The sequence below is a fragment of the Manacus candei genome, unplaced genomic scaffold, assembly GCF_025592945.1.
Source record: "Manacus candei isolate 608988 ecotype Guabito, Panama unplaced genomic scaffold, ASM2559294v1 h1tg000002l, whole genome shotgun sequence".
In the NCBI taxonomy this organism is placed as follows: Eukaryota; Metazoa; Chordata; class Aves; order Passeriformes; family Pipridae; genus Manacus; species Manacus candei.
The window spans coordinates 14,522,626-14,544,333 of NW_026138050.1; the positions used below are offsets into that span (position 1 = coordinate 14,522,626).

General features: G+C 45.3%; 1 protein-coding gene across 2 annotated transcripts in view; it reads right to left on the reverse strand.

The window, feature by feature from the left end:
- Positions 1-2,426: 2,426 nt before the first annotated feature.
- Positions 2,427-21,708, reverse strand: part of ADCY9 (adenylate cyclase 9) — an 85,305-nt gene continuing 66,023 nt past the window's right edge. For both annotated transcript variants that reach the window (XM_051780074.1, XM_051780083.1), the window contains 4 exons: positions 16,494-16,653; positions 13,317-13,465; positions 10,403-10,444; positions 2,427-4,587 (listed from right to left, as the gene is read on the reverse strand). In XM_051780074.1, the coding sequence (XP_051636034.1) occupies positions 3,399-4,587; positions 10,403-10,444; positions 13,317-13,465; positions 16,494-16,653 (1,540 nt within the window). In that variant the 3' untranslated portion in view covers positions 2,427-3,398. The remainder of the gene's footprint in view (positions 4,588-10,402; positions 10,445-13,316; positions 13,466-16,493; positions 16,654-21,708) is intronic.

A 21,708-nucleotide genomic window follows, 5' to 3' on the forward strand; every position in this document is an offset into this window, starting at 1 on the left:
TGGTGACAGTATTGTGTGTATTCCTCGTTACTCCACGCTCCAGAGTAGGTCCTGCAAGTGGCAGAAGGGGACATGGGGATCTTAAACACTCAGCAACCTTCCCAACCTCCTCCTCTGGACCATTTTTATATCTCCACCAAACCTCTGGGCAAAGCCCTCCCCGTTCACTGACAGCTCTGTGCTGGCACCCACAGCACACACGGGGATTTTAAGAGCTTTGCCTGTGGCCTCCCAGCAGCAGAGCCGTGTCAGGAACTTGGCAGCAGAGCTGCACATCCCGCCCAGAACACCCCGGAGTCGGTTCTGTGTTAGGATGTACCTTCAAAGGCATAAAGGGAAGGTGTAAAGGTTCAGCTCCCAGAACTGAAACAGGCGGCTCCTGGCTCTTTGTGCCTGGAAAATGTCCCTCTCCAAGTTACACACCGAGAACTGAACCTCTTGGTTTGGTTGTTCCACTGCATTAGAGAGATCTAACCCCTGAGAGCTGCAGCCCCAGCTGTGGAAACCTCGTTGCTGCCCTGGCAAGGAGCAAACAGGGCACCTCTGCTCACCCAAGGTTTTACAGCTCTTTTCCCAGCTCCAGAGTTAAGGCAGAGGAATGTTGCTGGCAGTTCCCAGAGCAGACAACAGCCCTTGATTTCAGAGCCCACTAATGCCCCTGTCCTGGGTCCCTGTATTTGCTCAGTGCCAACACAGAGGCCCTGTTGGGTTGTATTTTGGTTTCCCGATGTTCCCACAAAGCCAACGATCCCCCCGCGGCCCCCCCATGGCAGCACAGGAACGTTGTGCACTTTACAGGCTGGAGGAGAAGGGTTTTGCACCTACAGTGCTTGAAGGATGAGGGGGAAGGTGCTCTGGGTCCAGGGCCCCACTCCAGCACCTCCTCCTTTCGGGTTTAACCACAAGATGCCAACCTGTCCCGGGGTGCAGGGCTGGGGCTGGGGGAGGTTTGGTTGTTGTGCAGCGTCTCAAGGAACCGGCACATCCCAACTGAGCCCTGCCACTGGGAACAGCTGAGCAGGGAGAGAGGAGGAATGGCCAGGCTCTATAAAATGGGGAGAAAGAAGAGGCAGGGAGAGAGGTTGGAACAACTCTGAGAACAAAAATGTAACACTAGAAGGCATGTAAACAGTTCTGGACCATGTCAGCTCCTCGACTGCAGGAAAAGGAATACTGACACACCTCAACTGAACCGAGAGCCCCAGAAATGCTTCAGGAATACATTCTTTGGATGCAAGAGGTATTTGCAGAATTACTACCTGAAAGTTGGAAGTGCAACTCACTATGGGGAGGGGGGAGTTGTACCCTAGGGAGAAGGAAGCTGCTGGAAAACTGTGCACTCCAAACACCTCATGCTGCTGCTCGTCAGTAATAGCCTCCAAACAGGCAACAGCACTTGTGGCAGAGGGATCCTGGGATGAGGATCCCCTGGATTTTTGTGTGCTGGCAGATTGAGCAAGATGAATTCTGAACAGCTTTCCTATCAAATGGAATACTGATGTGCATAAACAGCAGCTTTTGTGGGACCAGTGTGCAGAGTCCTGTTTAACTGAGGTCCAGAAATCCCACAGATTTACATCTGAGAAAGGCTTCAAGGGCTCCATGCTGACCATGGAGAGGAGATGGCTCTCCAACAGCTGAACAGGAACTCCACAATGGATACAGTTATTACTCATATCCCAAAAATCACACAGGGATAAGAAGAATGAATATATTCTGCCTTGAGTTCAGATGGAAAGAATCAAAGCCCACAGCACCACGCAGCACTGCCCTCCCCCAGCTCTTCCCTGGCTGATGAACTTCTTTTGGGCATAAAAATTGTTTATTTGGTGTCACAAGGAGTTGGCTGAACGGGAATAGTTGAATAGCCCATATTATCAAACATCAGTGAAGGAGGTGAGGGAAGCAGAGGACAGACTGGCACAGCCCGTGGCACCCATCCCACAGCTCCCTCTGTGCCAGCAGCTCCTGTGCTCACGCAGGCCCCGCTCCCAGGGACTGCACGGAGTCACCCCCAGGACTGGGACATGATTGTGCTTCTCAGCTCACTAAAGGACTCTTTCCCTATTCCTGCTTTCAGTGGCACGCAGGGAGCACGCTGGGCTGTTCCCTGCTGCAAAAGCACAGTGTGTGTGGGGGGGAAATCCTGAAAAGTGTTGTGCAGCACCATTGGTTCAGTCCAGAGGGAAGCTGGGATACTCCACTGCGTTTGGTGGCTTCTGAAGTGTCTCCAGCTTGGAAACAAATATTGCCTAAGGTAACATCCTCACAGTGGTTGGTAGCTCGAAGAGGCTGAAACACCATCTTATTACTCCCGTTAAACCAACCCAGGATCCATCTCTCCTGATCCCTTCCACACACGAAAATCCCCAAAGGAAAGAAAATAAAAAAAAGCCAAACAGGAATGAAATAGATAAATAAATAAATAAAGGCATTCCCAAAACATTTATTTTGCTTTTTTTCTCTCTCTCTCTCTCTCTCTCTCTCCAATCAGCTCAGAGACACTGATGTCACCTACCTTGGCCACCTCAGCCACGCACGGAGCAACCCCGAACGGCGCTGGAGTCGTGAGCCCTGAACTGCAACACTCCCACGGTCTCTTGTCTGCTTCTGGAAACCTGTCCCGAGAGCTGGTGCTGTCCCAACCCTTATTCCACTCCCACATATCAGTAACTCATTGGCTATATGGAAAAGAAGTGTATCCAAAGCACACGATGGCACGTGGAGGCTGAAGAAAGCATCGGTAAAGGAGAACAGAACTGCAGCAGCTGTTCCTCCTGCCCTAACTAAAGGCTGAGCCACGGCACGACTCCTCCTCCAGCCCGACCCAAAGTGTGTCACCCCTCGCCCAGACATTCTTGTGGTGCATTACTGGCACTTTATAGCAGTCTCATATGGTAGATACATGCACATGTCTGTGTGTTACATACAAAAGGTCTGATAACAGTAAAACATTGTTCCGAGAGATATAAAAAACCCAAGGAGTTGCATTAGCCAAAAAAAGTGTTTTGTGAGAAACAACAATAAAAATGATATAACCACAGCTTTTCTTTTCTTTAAAATTAGATAAATACCCAAAGCTATGATTTCACTTGGGGCCTCTGTACCTTGACAGGGAGTCCAATGGAGTATATCTGAAGGCACTTAATATCCTCTACTCAGCTGTAAGATGGTTGCACAGGGAGCTGGGGAGCTTGAGATGTGATTTGGGGCATGAAGGAGAGAGATGGATGGAAAGAAGCCCTGAAGAGCTGTGATCCACACAGCCCCAGGTGCCGAAATGAACACAAACGTACAACCCAGGTGTGGAGAAGGTCTCTCTTGAAAAAGAAAACTGCCAATTGCAAAAGTCAGTGTGTTTCTACGGACAGAGCACTTCATGCAACTCTGACAGTGCATCATACACTCTTAGAGATATTTAGCTTTGTCAGTTCATTGACCTCCTCAGTCCCCGCTTCCTCACAGTCAGACTTCTCCGCGGCTTTGCCGAACCTGCACTTCTCCTCTGCCTTCACCGTGTCTTTCTGGAGCTTCTTGGCAGAAGGAGGGATGTCCTTGTTTTCTGAGTTATCTGTGCCATGGGCTATGTTTTCAGAATTCTGTACAGAAGGCACCAGGTTGGCAATCTCGTCGGTGGGAGACCGCCCAATGCTGCCATCCACTTGCACCCGAATGTCTGGAGATATGGACAACTGGTGATGCGGCACGATCCCGTTGTCCATGCACTTGGGGTAAAGGTAGGTCTTCATCTGACCCTTGCCCTTCACGTTGACCGTCCCCCTGTAGTCAAAGTCATACCCCATCTTGCTGAGGATGCGGTAGCTCTCCTCACTCACCTGGATGCGGCACTCGACGCCGGTGGTGTCCATCCTGCTGGCGATGTTCACCGTGTCCCCCCAGATGTCGTACAGCAGCTTGGTGGTGCCGATGACCCCGGCCGTGAGGGGGCCGTGGTTGAAGCCGATCCGCAGCTTAAAATTGAACCACAGCATGTTGTTGTTGAAGTCGTCCACCACCCGCATCATTTCTTTGGCAAATTCGAACAGGGTCTGCAGGTGCCCGTGGGGGTGGCTGCTGTCCTGGCACTGCGAGGTGTTCAGCCCCGACGCCGCCATGTAGGTGGCCCCGATGGTTTTGATTTTCTCAATGCTGCTGTAGTGGGCTTTGCTCAGCAGCTCGTCGAAATCCCCGATGAGCTCGTTCAGGACTCGGTAGCACTCCTTGCCCCCCTGGTAGTTCTCCTCGTAGAACTCGCTGAAGTTCACTATGCTGGCAAAGATCACCCCGCCGCTGTCGTGGTTTTTGGAATAGCTCTGGGACACCTTCAGCTGCTCAGCCACGTGGTATGGGATAATATTCCTCAGCAACCAGTCAGCTTGATCCCTCATGCTCTGGATTTTGGTGCGATGGAGATCGGCCTCCACGTCCCCGTGGTAGTGGAGGCGGTAGCTGACCTCAAACTCTCGGTTCAGAAACCAGACCAGGAGCAGCAGGAGGAAGGAGACCAGAACCACCTCCTGACCGATCAGGTCTGCCGGCCTCTTGGTGTCATCTGGCACTGAGCTGTTGCATGGGCTCTTCCTGGAGCTGGAGAGAGGGAAAAACAGACAGGGGCATTTAAAACCACAGAGTCAGGGCACTGCCAGTGCCGCTCCGGAGACAGAAACCCTGTGCTGGAAAAAGAAGTGTGGGAAGTGCAGTTACACACTGAATTATAAAATATGCATTGAGAACTTCATCTGCTGTTAAGAAAACACTGAAGAATTAATTTCATTCTTAAACTAAGTGATTATTTCCTTACTGTCAGGTTCAGCACCATGGAAGTCGCCCAGTGCTGTTTTAAGGACTTCACCAAGGAAACAGTTATCGTTATACCTAAATACATACCTAAAAGCACACATGTAAATATGCATATACAACATTTAATAATAATTAATAATGTCTGGTGTGTTCAGATATCTGTGGGTATGTGCATGTCTGTGGGTATGTGCCCTCTGTACGGAGGGGGCTGTGTGAGTTTTGTGGGATTTACCTCTTTTTGTATTACCTTCAATATTCAGAAACATCTGCTTTGTGTTCCTTGTGCTTCTTCCTCGTCTCTTCATCAAGAGGACCTTTGCTCTTTGCCTTTAACGCTACACATGAAGGGTTTGGAAGAAGGTAACACTGCACAAGACAGGTCATGGAGAACCCCCATGGCAGGGGGTTGGGATGAGATGATCTTTTAGGTCCTTCCAACCCAAACCAGTCTGTGGTTCTATGAACTGCATGGAAGTGGAGAGTATGGAGCTCTGGGCTGACATCTTTTCTATGATAAAACCGCTGAGGCTCTTCATGGTGGAGACAGAAAGTTTCTCAAAGTGCCAAGATTACATAAAATAATAAAAAACTCCTGTCTCCCAGAGATTGAGAGCAATATTTCAGATCCTTTCGACAGTTTGTCGCCTGCCTGTGCAGATTATGAAGCGCTGATGGAGCATCTGCCAGTGCCAAACCGCCCCTAACGAGGAGACATCTGCACTCCACAATCTCAACTTTCTGGAGAGAGGCAAAGACACAAATTGAATCTGAGAAGGCCCCACCTATGTAATCCTAGAAACCAAGGCTAAACCCAGACAGCTTGGCACCCAGTCATTTCTGCAGGCACCCAACTGCATTTTTTTGTATAACATTATGCCAAAGTTTAAGATTTGATATGAGCAGACATGTGCTGAAGTTTTCCAAGTTAAGAGATGTTTTTTTTAAGGGAAAGTGTCACATCAACCTTTCTCCTTGAGAACCAGAAAGGCAATCCAAGCTCAGTGCCTCCATTTCTTTATGAAGGTATGAAGAGTTTAAAACTCAGAGCACAACTGGAGCAACAGCTCAAGAAGAAGGAGGCTGAATTTGTTCCTACAGCACATGAAAACATTTCTCAGCTCGTTTTCTTTCTCTCTGTTCATGGGGGACAGGCTTCCACTTTGGAAATATTTTAGAACTGAGCTTTATTAGAGACATGGTCTCTTTTTTTGAGGTTCATTCTCAAATTCTGGATTGACAGAAAAGTGTAACGAAGCAAAACCACAGCACAGCTGTGGAACAGATGAACGTGCCCCATCTCTGAAAACATTCCTCTGTGCCGTGGTCTTTGTTTCTACAGGGAAAAGAGCTCCCTGTAAGTAAAATATTTGCAATACAGAGTGTGCAGATTGGATTTCAGATTAAAGATAAAACAACATATTATACTGGAAATTACTCCTTTTGTTTTCTACCATAAATATGCTTCTCCCAGAAGAAGGGAAGGTATGTTCCTTTTATTCCCTCTTCAGGAGGGAACAATGAAAGGAGGAGATATGCCCAGCTCAAAGTAGGTCCCCACCATCAGTTTCCTGTAACTTACAGCTACTTTTCTCAACAGATCTCCTGTTATGAACCTAATTATTTCCTCCCTTGAAAGACAAGTCAGAGACTAAGCCAAAGACATGGTTTACTGGTGGCCTTGGCAGTCTTGGGTTAGTGGTTGACTTGATGATCCATGTTGGTCCCTTTCAATTCAGGATCTTCTACAATTCCCTGATCTTAGGGGTCTTTTCCTGCCTAAATGATTCTATAATTAATGTCTAGAATGGGAACAATTCCTGAAATACAATCCTTGCTACCTATTTTGCAGGTGGCAAAATATCCTCCCAGCTTGACAGGCTTATAAAACAAAATGAAGGGAGGGTAAGTAAGAGAAAAGATCTTGGAAAATAAAAAAAAAGGTTGGGGAAAGGATCTTGTTTAAGAAAAACAATTCAGGTTCTTTTCAGAATCTGAGTTTGTTACTTCCTGCATCTTGTGGGCAGAGACCTGCGAGAGGATCTGAGCAATGATTATGTTACTCCTTTGAGAGTACAAGTTTGATCCAGATAATCCTCTGTAACATCAGACATCCCTGCCACAGGGATTTATTTCAGTCATTAAAGGTTTTTTATTTACACTTTGTTGTACAAAACACTCCTCAAAGTACTTTAACTCCTCCCCAATGAATTAGGTGAGAGCCACAAATGGTACATTAGGAGAAGTGGAAGGCACGACCTGCTTGCTGGGAAGGACCTGCTGCCTCCCATTGCCCATTCCTGAAGCTCTGGCATCTGTGAACTCTCAGTCACCTCCTCAGCACCAGCCTGACCTTCTTTGCCATGTGGGCTCCAACCCGGAGATCTCCATGTGCAGGGAGTGACTCACTGTTCTCTGACCTGATTTCATTAATAAGGAATAGGTTGGGATCCCCAAAAAGAAGGTGCAGAGTCTTCTCCAGAGCGTTTTTATCCCGCTGGGACTGCTGGAAGCATCAGTATGGACAGCCCTGATTCCAGCCCGGAGCAGGGAGCGATCACGTCGTCCTCATTTGCAAGGCAAATTTCTGGGTGTCCCAGTGAGCAGGCTAGAGGACCCACAGGACTCTAAATCACCTCACAAGTTAGTCAGCAGTGATGACCTGGAGTCACCCTTCAGAATGAAAAGAAGAAAAAAACCCCACAGCTCTAACAGAAAGGATCACCTCCCCCCCCCAATTCTACTTTTTTATGAGTTGCCGCAGCAGAAAATGAATTTTAAAAGTCATTCAAATTGAAATCTTAGTTCCTTTAACTCAAACTGGTGAAGTGCTGCCTGGCACAGCCACCTCACTATTAACTTGGCACCTCCATCCAGGCTGTGTGAATATGGAAGAAGTGAGAGCTCCAGAGATAGGATCTCGATCACAAATCACAAAGATAATGGCTTTCCACTTATAGTTTTGGAAAGCCAGTTTGCTTCTGAGCCAGTAACCCCTGTCTGGATTTGGATATCTTGCTATATCTAAGGAGGATGCCTGCCTGCTGAATCTGAGAGAAGAATGCAGTGGAGGAATGGAGAGGAAAAGGGGATCAAAGTGCTGCTTTCAGTGAACAAAGTGTTACTGATGCCTACAAACCCCTCCCTACAACCAAGAGATTTCAGTCCTCCCTATTGCTGATCCTCCTCAAGCAGCCACAGTGGAAAGCAATACCCCCCACCTGCTCTGAGGTAAGGAATGAATGAAAATGGGAACTATTTCCTGCTTAAAAGACAAAGTTTACGGTTGCATCCTTTGGGCTGAACAACTTGGCTGTCTGGAAAACAAGGCAGATTCCATATTTTGATTAATGGACAATCCAGAGATTAACTTTGTGCTAAAACTTCATTACCATTGCTAGTGTCTCTCCTCCTAGGCAGATTAATATTATCTCGATTCTTGATCAAGGAAAGGGAACAACCTCATTAAAGGCAAAACATAACTTTGTTTGGCCCTCTTAGAACACAGGAAAGCTTTTGCAGTGGCTGGGGTGAGAAAAGAACCTGATTTTTTTAATTCCATGAGAAAGGTGCTGCAAAAAAGTGTGTTAGGATAAGGGAGTTTCACCTTTTTATTAGTCCATCACCAGGAAAAGGGGAGATTCTGTCTGCACAGCACTCAAGAAATGTGGTACACAATAATGTACAGTAAAAGAGCCCTGAAAAAGAAGCCAAATTCTGTTTAATGGTAGAAACAGAACAGGGTTAACTCCCAGTTCTCTCCTTTAACTTCCAATACTTGTTAATTTACAAGTTTGGGCAGTGTCAGGTCCAGTGGAGCCTGGACTGAAGGGCAGTGCTAAGCAGTATTAGCTCATGCACATGTGTCTCTTCCCCAGATAAAGGAGCACAGACAACACACAAACCCAGTACACCTCCAAAGGAAAAGTGTAAAATTAGGTTTAGAAATGTTTAATGAACGAGATCTTTTGGTCACTGCCTTATTTGGCCTTTAAATCACAAGTCAGACTCTGCACAGAGGCAGAGCCCGTTCACACCTGCTCGGTGACATCCGTGGTTTGGTCTCTCACCAACTCTTACCTTCACCTGTAGTGACTTAAAAGTTGTGTATTTATGGAAGAAAAATACTTGCATGCTTGATAATTGATTTTTTCACAGATTTCTGTCATCGAGGGGAAGACCTGGTTGTTAATGATTTAAGGCAGGATGAATTACTTAGTAGTGATTAACAGCTGGTTGGGAGCCTGTTGGGGAAGAGGTTTGTAATTCTGAGCAGCACAAAAGCTTTGGTGATTTCACAAACTAATAATAAACCACTAAGGATCCAAACCTGGACTGATCCTAAGACATTAGTGGAGTGATCACCACACTTTAATACTTTGTTCATTGCCTTTACAGCAAGTTCTCTGCAGAGTTTGTTTATAAAAAAAATCAAGTTGCCTCTTCTTTTGGCTTTAAATTTCCATTCTGGATTCAGTGAACTGGAATTCTGCTGTGAAAATGAAGTTACCTTTATGAATCAAAGCCATGAAGAAGGAAAACCCGTGTAAGAAAACCCAAAGCCCCCCAAACCCCAACACTGAAGTGCTGACTCCTTGGTGAAGAAACACCTAATGTGAAAGCCCAGTTGCCATCTCTCTGTACTAAACCCACGTGTCTTCCCCACTATCACAGAATTCATGGAGATGACAGGTTTTAAAAAGGAATTTTGTTTTGACACATACTCCCAGGAAAAGCATCATGCTCCTGAAAACCCATTTGAGATGAATTACTGAGTCCCATATCCACAGGGTTAGTAGTTCAGTCAAGCACAGCATGACCCCAGTATTGTCCCCAAACTTGTCATTAGCAAACACATATTTGTCTAATACCAAAGACAAGTAAAAACACTTTAAAAATGGTATTGCAAAACTTGCAATAGAACCCATGAGAAATTCAACACTGAAATAATCAGAGTGAATCTTTAATGTGTTCATTTTTAAGGGGCCATTAATAACCCAGGAAGAGATTTTTGTTTGATTGTTTGAAAGTCTGGGGGCTAAAATTTTCCTTTGCTCTCAATTTTCTTTTGCTGCTCTGCCCAGGTGAGCCGAGGGGACAGCCAGTCCCAGACTGTCACATCTCATCTTGGGAAGGCACCTGGCTGCACATCCAGCTTTTCCAGCAGAAGCTCCTCTCCCACAGGGAATTCTCCCCCATCCAGCTGTGGGAGCATCCAACTCACACTGCTCCTGAATGGTGCAAACAAGCCAAGTGAACCAAATAAACAGCTTGTGATGTACAGATAATGCTCTAAAAACTGCTACTACCAGAAAAACAGATGCTGTTTTATAGAGCTCCTCCACAGTTCTATTTCCTAGAAATCCAATTTAAAGAGAAAATATCATTACACAACTCTGACTGCAGCATCAGCTCTGATGAGTTTTGGTCATACCCAAGTCCCCTGTAAAGGAAATTACACATATGAAGAGCTTAAACACAACCTGCTGAACCAATTTGTTGAACTCCCAAGTTATTACTGTGGATGCAAAATCTTGCTACGTATAATTCACTGAAAATGTTTCCATCCCTAAACATAAAGATAGTAAGTTTATATAAAGCTTACCTAAAGTTCTGTGCCAAATCTAGATGAGGAGTTTCCATGGAGCTGAAATTAAAAAAAGCACTGATTTCAGAGGGGAGGTTAAAGCAATAAACAAACCATCCTGCAGAATTTCAGAGAGAATGTTAAACTGCTCTGTTACATAGGCCAATAACTGCACCACACACCTGATCAGCTTCAAAAATCTTTGTTTGAACATGACTTATCTGCTCTTTTGGCTCAAAAGAAGGAACCAGCCAGAGATGCAAATCCCTGCAAAGGGAAACTGATGGTTCCTGGAGTGAGTAATTGTTAAACAATCCCATCTTACCTGGGAAACAGGGAGGAGCAATCTCAGAACTCTAAAAACTTGGTTATGCCTTCATCTTATCTGAGCACACAGTACAAGGATTTTAAAAATAAACCCCAAAACCCCAAACCCCAACTGCTCCAAACAAATAAACAAACAAACAAATGCCTAATAAACATAGGTTTTTTTGAAGATGCCATTACAAGAAATAAGTAGTTCAAGCACTTTTTCAAATATTAAGAGTGTATCAAATTCTCAGGGTTAGTTACATCTGTTAAAAGAAGTAAAGAAACATGGAGAATGGATCCATCTGTGGTGCAGACAAAGCTGCAACAACCACTGTGACAAAAAATATTATCCAGATTCATGGTAAGAGAGGAACAAAAAGATGAATATTAAGAAACAGAATTTATGGGTTTCACTAATTCAGCCTGTATTAGTTTTGTTCAGGACAACTTCTATCAAGCACCTTTTCAGATCTGCAGTTGAACTGAGCTCTATCACTTTAAAGATTTATTTCCGAGGGATGAAATGACAACATATTCCATGATTTCTGACCTTTCCTCATTAATGGTCACCACTGTTCAAATCACAGGTGGAAGAACACTATCATTAGCAACATTTCTTAAGATAATGGTTTTTTAACATTCATAGAATCCCTCCAGCACTCAGCAAAAGCTGATGCTGTGAGCTGACACCACAGCAAGGCCTCCACTTCTGTGCTTTGGAACAGCCCTTCCCCATCCCTTAATAAAGTTGAAAGGCAGTGAAACCCCCAGTTCTGTGTTTCTTTCTGCACAAAGTCCTAACACAGAGCTTGTGCACAAGTATATTCTATTCCCCTCTTTCAAAGGTGGCTGTGTCATGCCAGCTCTGTGCAGACACCCCAGCACGTGTGGAGCTGAAGGAGCTGCAGGAACTCCTGCCTGGGGAATGATGGAACAGTAACCAGGGAGTCAAGGACTGGCATCAAGGGTTTGCTCTTCACTGACTTCCCTGAGAAACCAAACCTGGGGCTGAGGGGGTCGGGTTCTGCTCCCAGGGAAGAAGGGACAGCACAAGAGGAAAGAGCCTCAAGTTGTGCCAGGGGAGGTTGAGGTTGGATATTGGGAAAATTTCCTCATGGAAGGGGTGGTCAGGCCCTGGCACAGCTGCTCACAGCAGTGGTGGAGTCCCCATCCCTGGAGGGATTTAAAAGGCATGTGGATGTGCCACTTGGGAACATGGTTAGTGCTGGGAACAGTCAGACTCCATGATCTCAAGAGGGCTTTTCCAACCCAAAGGATTCTGTGATTCCACGGCTCTCAGCGAAGCTGGTGGCTGGCCAGTGAAAGCATCAGTGCCACAAAGGGAAAAGCTAGGGGAGAAAGTCATCTTTGTTCCTGGGAGTTCCTGTTCAGTGCTGGAGGACAGACAGTGTTGGCTACACAGGGAACCTAAACCCAGTGGGACAAATCCATGAGGAGAAAGGGGAGTCTCCAGAACTCAGACACTCCTTCCCTCCACTGAGGCTGGAAAGAACTGTCCTGCCCTCCTTGTCTGAGTGCTCTGCAGACTGACAAGAAAGGGATTTTTCTTTAGTCCAGTATGACCTAGAAATCATTTGTCAACTGGCTCCAGTTCTAAGTTATTTTTTTCAAAGGAAAGACTTTCTTCCCACAACCCTTACAGCCACCTCCAAATCACAGCTGTGAACAGCTGTAAGGGGTGACCTTTATGCTCCCCCCTTTTTTAATATAAATTAAATCAAGATTAAAAGTACCTACTGAAGATACTTCAAGAGGGGATTAAAGCTAAATACTCACATAAAACATGTATCTGCCAGCTCTTTCTGGTTTGTTTGGGGTTTTTTTCATGTTTTTCAACATATGATGCAGCAGGTCTCTGAAGAAGGAGAGGAACTAGACTGATCTAGCAGAAGACCTTGCAAAGTCCATCCCAGGAGAGCCAAAGGCTCTGAGAGGTCTTCAGCCAATGAGAAGTGCAAGTAGATTATAAAATTTTGCCAATAGGAGTGGAAGGCTGGAAAGACCCCCTTGACTCTCTTGGCAAGAAAACAGGAGAATACTACAAACAATTTCTCCTTGGGGAAAACTGCTTATCAGAGGAAAACTGAAATAACTTGGGGTTATTGCACAGAAACTGCATTATGTTGATTCTCCTGGTTACTGTCCTGCAGCATCCTCTGAAAAGGCAGGAAAGTGAGAAACGAAACCAGTGCATTGAGGGAGGTGGTGCAAGAAAAACAGATGGTTCCTAAGGGCAAAAATAAATCCAGGGAGGTGTGGGGGAACATCTGGGCTCTCTGGCACCACCAAATACCTGGGAAGCTCCTTAATAAGACAGATTATCAAAGGAATGGTAAAAGGCAATTCTATGGGCCTGATAACATACGAGTGCCCTTGAAGCACACGAGGTGAGGACAGTGTCACACAGGAGAGGGCCCTCAGGCACCATCCTGAAAACCTTAAAAAAAAAACAATGCAGAAATAAAATTACTAAAGTTGAGGTGGTGGACAAAGTCATGGCAGGTGGTACAATCCTGTGCACTAGATCCTCACTGCAGTGGTGCAGGACCCCGACCACGTTCCCCCGGCGTGGAGCGTGCGGGGCTGGGGTGACACTCACCTGTCCGGGCACAGGGACACGTAGAGCAGGATGAGCAGCACTGCTCCCACCACAGTTGCCAGCAGGGATCTCATCCAGGAGCTGAGCTGGCAGAAGTTACAGTACTGCACAATGGTGATGAGAATGGCACAACACATGAACATGGTGTACTGCAACAGAGAGAGAGAGCGAGTCAGCGGCTGCCCGGCGCCCTCGGGCACCAACACCAGGGAAAAAGGGGCACAGGGAGCAGAAGGGTCTGATTCCATCTGTGTTATGGTGCATCAGGAGTCAGCACGTGAAGATGGACATCTTCCCTTCCAAGGGCAAGAAAACTTTTAGCACAGGTAGTTGGCCACAGTTTCCCCTGGGTGGAGTTTTGTATCACTGTGTGACACGGTTATTTCAGCGACTTTCAATGCCTCCAGCTTACCTTTGCAAAGAGCTCAGTGCCTCTTCTTGTTAAAACAAAATAGAATTTAAAAAAGGTAAATATTCATGGCAACCTCCACTCCACTGCTGGGGTTAGATCCTGGCTGTTTTAAACTGAATATCGAAATTCCGCTGCACTGAAAATGTGGAATGCAACTTCACCCACCTGCCTGTTTTTAAAAACACTTCTTAGGGGACACTGTCACACTGATCAGCAACAGGGGAACTCAGGTTGAAAAGGAAAGATCTGCCTTGGGAACAAAAGGCAGGTATTGGTCATTGTCAATGGACACTTTGTGACACGACCACTTGTGCCAATTTGCAAGGACAATTTTACATTTTCTGTTCCAAATGCCTGATCTCAAACCCCTTTCCCTTTCCCACAACTTTATCAGAAAAAAAAAAGACAGGTAGGACAGACACATTGCCCAGAACACCTTCATGTCCCTGAGTTACAATCCTACAGTGGTCAAACCTCTCAGGCTGATGGGCCAATTCTGGTTTTAGCAAGAATATTCATGACCATCCAAGCTAAAACAGAGACTCCACACTTGCATTAGGGAGTTCTGTTCTAGCTTTATGCTGTGTTTTACAGCATGAAATGATCATTCTCTCCCTTTCTTTTATTTTTAATAACAATCCTTTCATTAGTAATCTCTTTTTTTTTAATTTTATATTTCCTGTACAGCTGAAGCACAGACACTGCAATCCTGTAGCACAACAAACAAACATGTGATTCAGAGCAGACACAGAGTATGGGAAAAAAACCTTACATAATTTACCATTTTTAAACCACAAGCACAGTTGTTGGTTTTTTGAAATGACTCAAAAACAGATAAAAGGAGTTTCAGAAGTGTCCATAAAAAACCATAACTTAAACTTACTTTTTTCCCCCCATTTCAGGTCTCCTAAAGTGGCAGAGCACTGGTTCTCACTCCAAGTGATGCCCCAGCATGAAGCCAGCCTATAGAGGGTCAGGATGTGCTGGATTTTACTATGGATGCATGGCTTTGGAAAGTTTTTTTTTTTTTTTTAATGGCTGTTTTTTTGTTAATTTTCATTTTAATTATTTTATATCCAGGGAGGGTATAAAATGCTATGAATAAAAAAAAACTTTGCAAAACCATGTCATAGTAAAATAGGACACTTACCTGACCCTCTATAGATTGACTCCATTTCCTAGAGCTCCATGAGTGTGGAAACACTGAGCACAAGCCGAGTTGGGACATCTCTTGGAGAGGGAGCCAACAGCCCCACGACTCTGGAGGACCTGCAGGAGGAAAGAAAGCAAAGTTCATTCTCAGTTTGGTGATTTAAATCACCCTTTTACTGCTGCTGTCTCAAGTCTTTCCACTCAGCCTGTCCTGAACAGGTATTGAGAACACACCAATAAAGGTTTTTAACATTTTTTATTATTTTTAAACATTTGGAGAGATGATCAAGGATGGTGATGAATGGGATGATATCAAAACCAATGGACAGATCTGAAGGTTTTTGGGTCCCTTCACTTTAAAGAAGACATTGCTACAATTGATTTACTGATAATCATGTAGGAGGAAGACCATCATTAAACTGAACTAACAAAAAATAAACTTCCTGCTTAGAAATTCTTAAGCAAAGTTCCAAAAGGTGGAAGCTGCAGAATGGTTTTAAACATGGGATGTAACAGAATGTCAAACACACTCTCCTGTGACTGTGATAACCACGGGATATGTGTTTAAATCAGCAAGGACCAAAAAACATGTGGTCACATGTTCCCATGGAACAAACACTTCCCAAAAGCCAGGAATAAGCTGTGATAGGAAGAGTGAGGAGGATCTGGCCACTACCTACACCCAGAGCCCTGAAATAGGAGGAGCTTTGTGAAGCAATTCCCTGAAGCTCCTGGAAAGGATCACTGTGGTATGAAGAGAAACTTGCAGAGAAACAAACTTTCATCTCCAGTTTGAGGCCATTTTATTCACAGTTTTTAAGCCCTGATTTTATGCTACAGTTGGCCTTTAAATTAAACTGTTCTTCCCCCTTCTCATCACTGCCCATGGTAGGGGGTTGGAAAGAGATGACCTTTAAGGTCCCTTCCAACCCAACCATTCTGGGATTCTATAAATTCACAGAATTTACAGAATTTATGTGAAATTCTTTGAATATTTAACCCCTTGTTCTCCCCTTCTGAATGCTCTCATTAACAGAGACATCAAATTCCCTGTGGATCTCTGTGTCTGGGCTAAACATGCCCATTTCTTTCTGTTCCTTTTCAGAAGGCAGGTATTGCATTCCTTTGACCACTTCCACAGCTCCTGCAATGATCATTTCTAGGCACTCAGAGCTCTCTCTCTCTCCTTTGAGTTCCTCCATCTCACTCTGCAAAGCCCAAACACCCATCACTAATACTGTTCTCACCGCTGAGATTCAGTAACTACACAACATGTCCACCTAGAAACTCCAAATCCAGCCTAGATCCACGAGCCTGAGATAAACTCCTTGCACTGTCTCGAATAAACCCCTGCAGAAGCGCTTTGGTCTAAGAAAAAAAAGGTAGGTAAGTCACAGGCATTTCAAGGTTTGGCTCTCCTCTTTTGTCTGAGAGTTTTCAAAGCAGCCGTGACCGTATTTACATAACAAACCAGGAATTCCATCACCCACAAAGCCCTCTCCCTCCAAGGGATCTGTATCAAACAGATGTAAAGCTCGGGGAGGCGGCAGGCAAACAGCAAGCTTTGTTCCATCCAAAACATCGCATTACGGAACGGGAGTTCGACAACTTACGTGTATATTTGTTTCAAAATCAGAGGTGAAGTGTGAAAAAACTGCAAGAGCTGGGAGAGAAACCAGGATTGCGCCGAAAAAATGTCGAGGCAGCCAGCCAGATATCACCTCCAGGAGACGCTTGGTGCAAGTCATCACCTCCTCCAGAAAGAACGCCATCCTGGAACACAGGAAATCACGGAGCGGGGCGTTAGCGGCAGCACATCACCTCCTGCTCTGATCTACCTGCAGGAATTCAACTTCAGACCCCTCACTTGGGCTGTGGGAGCAACTTGGGCTGTGTGTTACACCCACAGCACCTGCTGGTGATTCCAGGGAATAATGCACCTTTGCTGACAGATGACTGGGTGTTTGCTCCAGCAGGGAGAGCCTCGGGATGGGGGCTTCGAGGAGGCAAACTGAAAGCCAAATTTCACTCACTCGGATGGTTAAGCACAGGGAAGACTTCTCTCCATTCATAAATAAAGCAGGCAGGGAGAGGGGAAGCCTTTACAAATCAAAATGACTGAAAATAACAGCAGAAATGTTTGAAAAGCAGCGCTGTGCACCCCACTAACAGCTCCAGCAGCCAGGGCTGTGCAGCTCCATCCCACTGCAGCCAAAACCAGTTCTCCCAGTTGCAACCGCCCCGTCTGCAACCAGGCTCCGTTCCCTCTCATTAGGGAAGGGGAAGAGGAGCGTGGGCTGAGCTCTGGCAGCCTGGCAGGAGCAGAGCTGGAGAAGCAGTTGGGCTGAGCCCCTCGTGGGCCAGCTGGCACCCACCCCAATCCTTGGGAGCCAGCACAGCATCCCAGTTGGATCCCACCCGGCACACAGGGAAGGAACGGCTCCCGCCTCGAGCTGCCGAGGAAACCACGGCCCCAACCTGTGAAGAGCTCAGGGAGCCAACAGGGAGAGCTCTGGAGAACAGCTCAGCGGAGATGCTCCTTAATGAGAGCAGCTCTAATTGCTGAAATGAATAAGGGACGGTAAAAGGATGCTCAATGCTCAAGGGCATTGCATGGAAAACTATTATTTATCCACAGAAATAAATCCTTGGGATAACTTCCTTCTCGAAGCTCAACATTAGTCACTTGAGAAAAACTGCAACTGCTGTTCAAGTGCCTAATTATTTTTATGGAGACATAAAGAGGTAGTGGAGCACAGTTAGCTGCATCCAGAGCCATTAATGGGATGTGTGGAATTCCCAGACTCAGTCCGGGCAGGTACTTCTGGACAACAGCAGAGCCCAAACAGTACAGAATTACACCTTTTTTAAACAGAGATGCTCACAGCTGAAAAAAAAAAGTATCACATACACTAAATACGAAATTCCCAGTCTTCAAAGTTACATAAATTACCCCATATCACCATAGTTTTAAAAAGAGAAAAGCAATACACTTATTTTTAACCCTGCTGTCTGAAACACAAGGTTTTATGCTGGATAAAAGCCTGATACAAACCATCTGAATTTAAATTTCTTTATGAGAATTTGACACTCATTCCACACCTTTAAATATTCATTGTTTATGGATGATATTTTAATTCTCTGGTCTGGACTTCTGTGAGTTTTGTGAACACAAGCATTATTCGAAGCATCAAGACCTCTGCTCTAATTTAACTTATTTAATTTTAATACATTCAGATCTGGAAATTATCCTTAAATGCATTAAAAAGAGAAATTTGGGAGGATGGAATACACTGTAATACACCGGGATCCCACGAGAGGGTGCTCACAGATTTGCCAGTTTTCAGTTTAATGGACTTCCATTCACACCAAAAATTATACCTGTATTCCATCAGGAAACAGAGTTTCCAACAACGCACTGAAATTTAAAAACTGGGTATAGAGCAAGATAAAATTTTAAAAAAAAAAAAAAAGCTCTGCAGAGTAAGAATTTGGGTTTCTGAAGGGTTATAAAGTGTCCCACCCTGATGACAGAACTGTCGCTGTGCTCAGTGACAGCCCTACTTTCTCAGCACCAAGTACGTCTGAAATCAAGTTCCTGCCTCTAAAACCAAAGTTCCATTCTCCCAAAGCCTACGGAGTGGGATTAGGATCTCCATGGCTGAAGTGTGAGAGAGGAAGGGAATGGGGCTCCCTGGGCTCACCTGCCCCCCCAGTCTCTCCCCAGGCAGCTCGGCAGCAGCTCTGCCTACGCTCTCCTGGATCTCCGCATCGCTCCCATCCTGCCTGGCACAGGACCCAGCTCAGTGGCAGATACCCAGTGCAGCTCATGTCTCTCACCCCAACCCACACACCAGGGACTCCACTTCTTCAATGTTCCTTTCTGCCAAGCCTCCATGCCAGGACAAATTCCTGTGGGAACTATAGCAACAAATCCACCGGCGAACGCGACCGGTTAATCCTGCGATGAGGACACGGCTTTATTTAGGCAGCTGTGTGTTTCCAAAGGGACAGTGCAAATTCCAGGGCAATGTCACATTTCTCCTGATAATCTTTACCTTCTTGCATTGATTTTTTCGGGCTGGTATTTATCGCAGAGCTCTGTGCTCTGGAATTAAATGACCGAATTCCCATCCTTCGCAGGGAAAGCCGGTGGATCCAGCCCAAGGCTCCCAGCACAGGAAGTCAGGAGTGCATTAAATCCAGACAGCAGTGAGAGCTGCAGACAGATTTAATGGCTACAGGGCAGTATCAGTAAATAATGCAGTGTCAGTGGGCAGCTCAACGGGGCTTAAATGCTGAAGCTTCCGAGATGTTTACACAAGCTGGAGTTCAAATTAGTAACTTTGACATAAATGATTAATGGCTAATGGAGACTGTTACCATCATTTCTGTATTTACTGGCAGTTTAAAATCAATTCCCAGAGTTCGAATCAAAAGCTTTTGGCACAGCAGCAATTTGGTGGGATATTAAATACCAGATGTTAGAAATAAATAAAGGCAAACAGACTCCATTGTTTTCCCCAGCATCAGGACTCTGTATCAGTCCTGTTAACAGATCTGGTTCATTAAGCTCGGGATGCAGGAAACAATTTCTGCTCCTGGTCACTGGGAATTTAGGAAGATCCAAGTGCTTGGACACAGGGTCTCTCTGCTGTGGACAGACTGTGGGTGGCACTTCAGCAAGGCTGGGAAGGTGAAGCACCAGGAAAAGGGCAGTTCTGCTCAGTCAGACAACAGCACAGCTTCCCATTCCAGTGTTGGACTGCACTCGCTTGCTTCATCCAGGAGATAATTTGTTTTGCTCTCTAGAAAGGCCCTTTTAAATTCATGAATCAACTTGAAGTGCTCCCACCTTTCACTCTTTTGAATAGGGCTGAAACACCCACTCTCTGCCCTCAGCTCCTCACCCACAACTCTTCTCTGTAGCACATCATCAAAAGCAACACATTTTTCGTAAACAAACTCATTTATGGCCAGGTTTACTCAACAACTATGTGTCAAAATTATCTAGTTAACAAAACCCCTGTATTTACACAAAAACAGTGGGCAGCTATCTTTTACCTGCATTCCTGCAGACCCACTCCTCAGACTCCCAAGTGAAGCCTTGCATTTGTATGTTCAGTGACATTTCCCAAGTTTTTTTTTTTATAAAAACCCAGAATTTCAGGACCTCTTACGCTTCAACTGAACTTGTCAAAGTAGTTACACTTCAAGTGGGCCGAAGGACATTCTTTACAGAACATTTACAGAGCAGGAGATGACATTTTCCATGTGCTCACAAATGAAGCACCAATTTTTGTGTGCAGCTTTATACAATTAATTTTCAAGTGGCTCTTGTGTTAACAGTGGGATCCTCATCTACAGGTACTCCAATAATTTATTATCAGACACTTCAGAGGAATCAAAACATCCTTCTCCCTCGTAAGCTTTGCTCCATGAGGCCTTCTGCTCTTCCAGAACTCGAGTTTTGTTTCTCCTTGCCCAGGCACAGACAGTGCTCCCCTTCCCTCTCCCTCAGCTGGACTGAGGGCTGAGCCACAAGAGCCAAGTGATCCTTGCTAGGCTGAGTCCTGGATTTAATTACAATTTAGACTGATTTAAAGACAGGGTGTTTCACATCACGATAATGAAAATACAATGTGAAACTTAGGCAAGAATTTTCTGGTCTTAAAATAATCCCTTTTCCTGAAATTCTGGGATTGTGCCCAGCATTGTAGTCCGATCTCCTCCCTGCAGATATCTCACTGGTATTCTGTGATTGTCATTTGGGATGACATTTCTGCACAGGAAGTTCTGCACAGCATAATGAGTGGTCAGAGGGAGCAGTCCTCACTTGGGAGAGGATTTGAAGAGGAAAAATATGATTGCCTTCTTTCTGCTCAAGGGAACCGTACAGCAGTGTGTGCCCCAGGAGACTGGGGTGGCCCAAAAGTCTATCTTATGTATTTACTAGAAAACAAATATGTATTATAAATTCAAAACAACGACAAAAAAACCCCTCCAAACCCAACTAGACACCTTTTCTTACCAAAGCTCCACCCAAATACACCACTGTCCTTACATTTAAAACTGAAAACCTGCCAGAAAGCTTCTGAGGTTTTTCACCTACAAAGCCTGCTCTGTTCAGGTGAGGTCTGAGACTGTTTTCAAGCAGGTACCCTGGGTAGGACCAGCTCAGATCTGAGATGACCCTGGGTTTGTACCGTAAGAGGTTTACTCATGTTACCTTAGATGGGATGATCAGAGTTAAGTTAAATACAAATTAAATCTCGTTAGCAGAGGAAAGATCATGAGTGTGAGCCCATGGCAGGAGGTCCCAGCCAGGAGCTGGACTCAGTGATCCTTCTGAGCCCCTTCCAACTCAGAATGTATAAGTGCTAAAATACAGAGTGATTTGCAGACACTCCAAGAGATATCTGGGGCCTCAACTTCTACGTCCCTACTCCTCAGCTGCTGGTTTGACAGAGAGGGCAGGGAAGGGCAGCTGGTGCTTCTTCCATCCAGCAATTCCTGGTTCCCAAAGTAACCAGGAGAATTTGTGGGGTCTCTGGGTTGACCACACAGTGCTGCACTGAAGCCAAACCCCTGCCCAGCCACACACGGCTCAGGAAGGCAAAACTACTTTGCCAGTTCTTGACTATATAGACAGACTGAAAACAACAATTTTCCTTCTCCTTAAGAAAACCATAAACCACCAATTATAGAACAGGACTGCAATAAAACCTTATGTACCTACCTATAAATATTTCTAAGATTATAGCAATAATTTTTATGAACGGACAAAACAAGGAAAGGTAAATGTAATGTAGCATTGGGAAAACAAGT